Below are 3,926 nucleotides of genomic sequence, written 5' to 3'. Positions count from 1 at the left end.
CTTTAAAAGCGTTGTTGTTTTTGGCAAAGACAACACTTGTGCAACGCTTTAAAAGCGTTGTCTTTTTAAAATAAAAATTAAAAAAATCTATTTACAAAATTATTTTTTTATATTTACAAAACTATTAATTTTCTTTTACCATGTCTAGATTCGAATTTGACATATAAAATAACATTAATTAGCTCGGCTAATGATTTCAAACTCGTACCAAAACAATAAAATTCAATTACAAAGTATTAGTATTTACAAGAGAATTCAACTATACACAAAGACTAAATAGTTCTGTTTCAAAGTAGATAGTGACATTCGAATTTAAAACAAAAAAAAACACAAAATAGCTAATCGGCCTCGAAGACAACGATCTGCATGCTTACTTCTACTAGATATACTGATCAAAAAGGATTGTCGGCTTGAGACTGGGACAAAACCTACACTGAACTCTTTTTTCGAGAAGTTAGTCTGCATCCTGAAAGACATGAGGCTTTATCAGGTATAACCAGCAATGCTTGGAAGAAAGGACACCTAGTAAGCATTCTCCAACTCTCTAGCAATCTGTATGTCAGTAGGCATGAAATGCTGGATCAGTGCCTTCATTACGAAATGGGGAAGCATCCCAGCCACAAGGACACCTAGTAAGCATAGCCAAAATAGTCCAGTCCTCATTACGTTAAAGACGACCCTGTATGCAAATGCAAGGTGCAATAACGTTAGAGCAATCATAGAAATCAACGCATCGATACAAAAATTTCATTTTGTCAAACAAGTTTAAGTTCTTAATTACTTTATAATATAATCTTGCGATGAGTTTGTGGAAAACAGACGTACCAGTAACCTGGTAGAAACCACACGGAGTTGATGATAATCTCACATAATAGTGTTGCAGCAATGCAGCCCATATTGATAAGCAGGGAAGGTTAGATTAACATGTTAAAGATAATATTAGTGAGATAATGCACATCCATTCTTAAAGATAGTAGATTTGTAAATTCCATGCAACCATAAGAAAGGTAAATTGAAAGTTTGATAATTCCATGCAACATTGTTCATAAACACATACCAGAATAGGATGAAGACAAAAATAGCATTACGATAAAAGTTGTACAAGATCATGTAGGCCATCCTCTGGTAATTCCAATGCCCATGAACTAACAAGAGGGGCGCTAAGAATCGGAACTTCTACTAGACATGAAGTCATTGTTTGCATTGCATCAAGCAAACTATAAAGTAAACGTTGTTTCCCCTGCATACACATGTATCAAAAAGATCAAAGACTTAGAATAAGGCAAAGGCTATTGCATAATGAGATAAAAATGGAACAACAAAGGAGGATTGACAAGGGAACACAAGCAAGTAAAGAAGTACTTGCACAGAATTCTGTTAGTGGCTAAAAGTTACTACACGTACCTGAGCAAAAAGATCAAACTCATCCAAGATAAAAATTATTGATTTGTGAGATAATCCACACTCCCTGTCCATGGCAAAATATAAATAGATGAAAATTCAATCAGAAGTTCAGAATGCCAAGGAGAAACTTCTCAGACTTTCAAGTTTGAACATGAAAAATACAGGTTGGTGGAAACCTGTACTTACTTTAACATATCAATCATGAATCCAGCATTATCATCTGATGAAGCCTAGAAAACATAATAAGATCTAGAGTTCATACCTTGGATGACTATAAAGTATATTATAATTTTTTTTACACTGAAAATCAACTTTGTGTTTGACAATGGTTCTTGCCTAGTGTTTGAGTGAGATTTTATTTATTTTCTCCATCAATTCGAGAGAATCTCATAACATTTCTTTATAATCACTTAAAACTAGGCTCAACTAAAACAACACAATGTATAACCCAACGTATTGCAGAGTGAAAGTAGCATTGGCTGAAAAAGGATAATAAGATGGATTATGATTGTAGTGAATCTCATAACATGTCTTCAACTATGAGAGCGCAGGAAAAAACTAATGGTATTGCAAACTAGCCCTAAACCTCCAAAAAAATAAGAACTAGATAATAAAATTATACAAATTCAATCACTTCACCATAGACCATCAATCGAGTAGAAATCAACCAATGACAAAATTCGTAATGTAGAACTTAAAGCACAAAGCAGAAATTACCAAAACCAGAGTGATCACTTGATGGCAACAACATTTAGCATACCAAACCATAATTAGTTTTACCAAGGACTTTAGCCACAACAGTGAGATATAACCCTAACAATCCTGGAATGATAAGATTCATAAAAAGTGAAAAAAAACACAAATGCATGAGTATGATTTCCCATAACCCTAGATATATTGATGAAAGTATTAGCAAAGGAGAAAGCGGGGTTCGAACCTGGAGTTGGTTTGCTTTGATGTGCTCCCAGATTTTTTGACGGCATCCACCAGTGCGATTTCTGGGATGCCGAGGAATTTGCTCATCGCTGGAGACAAAGGCAGCTTCTGATGAAAGGCCCCCTTGGGCTTCATCGCCCCCTTGGCCACCGCCTTCACTGATGCTTCCTTGGACCCACCCTTGGCCGCCACCATGAGCACCCTGCAAGTTCCTAAAACCCTAGACATGGCTATTAGAGCAGACAGCATTTCTAGAAAGTAGGGAAGACTAAACTTAAGAAAGGAAGACAAAGAACTGAAAATAGTTCAACATCAAAATCCCTATTTTAACTCCTGAATAGGGTTAATGTAGATAGGAATCGCGACTAAACTAGGAACTTCAGAAGTATTACTTTTGGTTTTAAACAAATTTGTTAATCTCACAAATCCAAACAGACTAAACTCCTCAACTACCAAAATTGATAAACCCAGATTGCACACATCTAGCAGCATAAAGTTCAACCCACGGCAAAAGGGGCAAAAGAATGTTTTCCTACTAGTAAACTTCTAGCTTTGACAGAAAGATCTTCATTCGAAGAATTAAGTCATAGATTTCTAACGTGGAAAATGGGGGGAATAAAAAAGGACAAAGGGAAGTGAATTGCTACTTACGATCGGCGGAGATCTTGAACTGTTTGAGCGCCGAGGCACTAGCTCCCGCGGATTGCTTCTCCATGAGATCTACCAAGGCATCGGAACGCGGGCTCATCCGGAGAGCCATCTTCTGCCAAGGTCCTCTCGTGCCAACGCGATAAAAGGCACCAAAACTCCTCGGAAAGGAGAATGACCTGGTGGAAGAGCTGCTTCGAAGGAAAGGCCCCGTCCCTGCAAGGGTTGTCAGAACGCCACTGGAAGCCCCCATAGACAACAAATCTTAGCAGGAGTAGGAAACCCTAACTCAGAATCAAAGACCCAAAGGAAAAAATAAAACAAAAATCTGGCAATCGATTTGCGGAACGAGAGAGACAAATTAAACCAGAGAATGCAATCGGAAGAGAGAGGAGAGGATGGGAATCATCTCTCTTCTGCTGTCGTCGCCCGTCGCGATTTTAATGTGTCTGGGTTTAAGAAAGAAAATGGGACGATTAGGGCATTTGCTATTTGACGAAGAGGTGAAGGAATAAGGTGAGGAAATTTTGCCCACGGTCTTGACGGAGAGGAGTTCAGAGGGGAGGTTCACAGAGAGGGGTTCGCCGGAGAGGGGTTTGCCGGAGAGAAGTTGGACGGAGAGGGCGTGAGAGGAGGAGTTGGATGGAGAAGGCGAGAGATGAGAAGTTGTGAGAGGGGTTCGGGAGGTTTTTAGAAGATAGGAGTGGGTGCGAGTGAAACCTAGGGGTTTTTCTACTCCTTACTTGATCCAACGGTTTGTATCATTCTAGATTTAATTTAGACGAAAACTTGACAATAGACAACACTAAAAAAATGATAATAGACAACGCTTTTCAAGAAGCGTTGTTGTTGACCCACAAAAATTACTAATAGACAACGGTTTTTAAAAAAGCGTTGTCTATTAGTAAGAAAATAAAGAAATAGACAACGCTTTTCAC

At 38.3% G+C, this 3,926-nt stretch overlaps 1 protein-coding gene across 4 annotated transcripts; it reads right to left on the bottom strand.

Annotated features, from left to right (window-relative positions):
• Positions 1-221: 221 nt before the first annotated feature.
• On the bottom strand, positions 222-3,701 carry LOC122002656. 4 transcript variants are annotated; one of them, XM_042557916.1, is made up of 6 exons: positions 3,524-3,698; positions 2,992-3,437; positions 2,342-2,552; positions 1,405-1,468; positions 826-1,240; positions 222-679 (listed from the first exon to the last, which is right to left on the bottom strand). In XM_042557916.1, the coding sequence occupies exons 2-5, from the start codon at positions 3,239-3,241 to the stop codon at positions 1,085-1,087; spliced, it is 681 nt and encodes a 226-aa protein (XP_042413850.1). In that variant the 5' UTR covers positions 3,242-3,437; positions 3,524-3,698; the 3' UTR covers positions 222-679; positions 826-1,084. The 4 variants fall into 4 exon arrangements, 3 of the variants coding, with proteins under 3 accessions (XP_042413850.1, XP_042413849.1, XP_042413848.1); XR_006117694.1 differs by adding an exon at positions 1,591-1,634 and having other exon boundaries at positions 2,342-3,701; XM_042557915.1 differs by having other exon boundaries at positions 782-1,240; positions 2,992-3,698.
• Between the last annotated feature and the right edge of the window lie 225 nt (positions 3,702-3,926).

This window comes from Zingiber officinale, chromosome 7A (genome assembly GCF_018446385.1).
Source record: "Zingiber officinale cultivar Zhangliang chromosome 7A, Zo_v1.1, whole genome shotgun sequence".
Classification (NCBI taxonomy): domain Eukaryota; kingdom Viridiplantae; phylum Streptophyta; class Magnoliopsida; order Zingiberales; family Zingiberaceae; genus Zingiber; species Zingiber officinale.
This window is presented reverse-complemented; position numbering and strand designations above follow the sequence as displayed.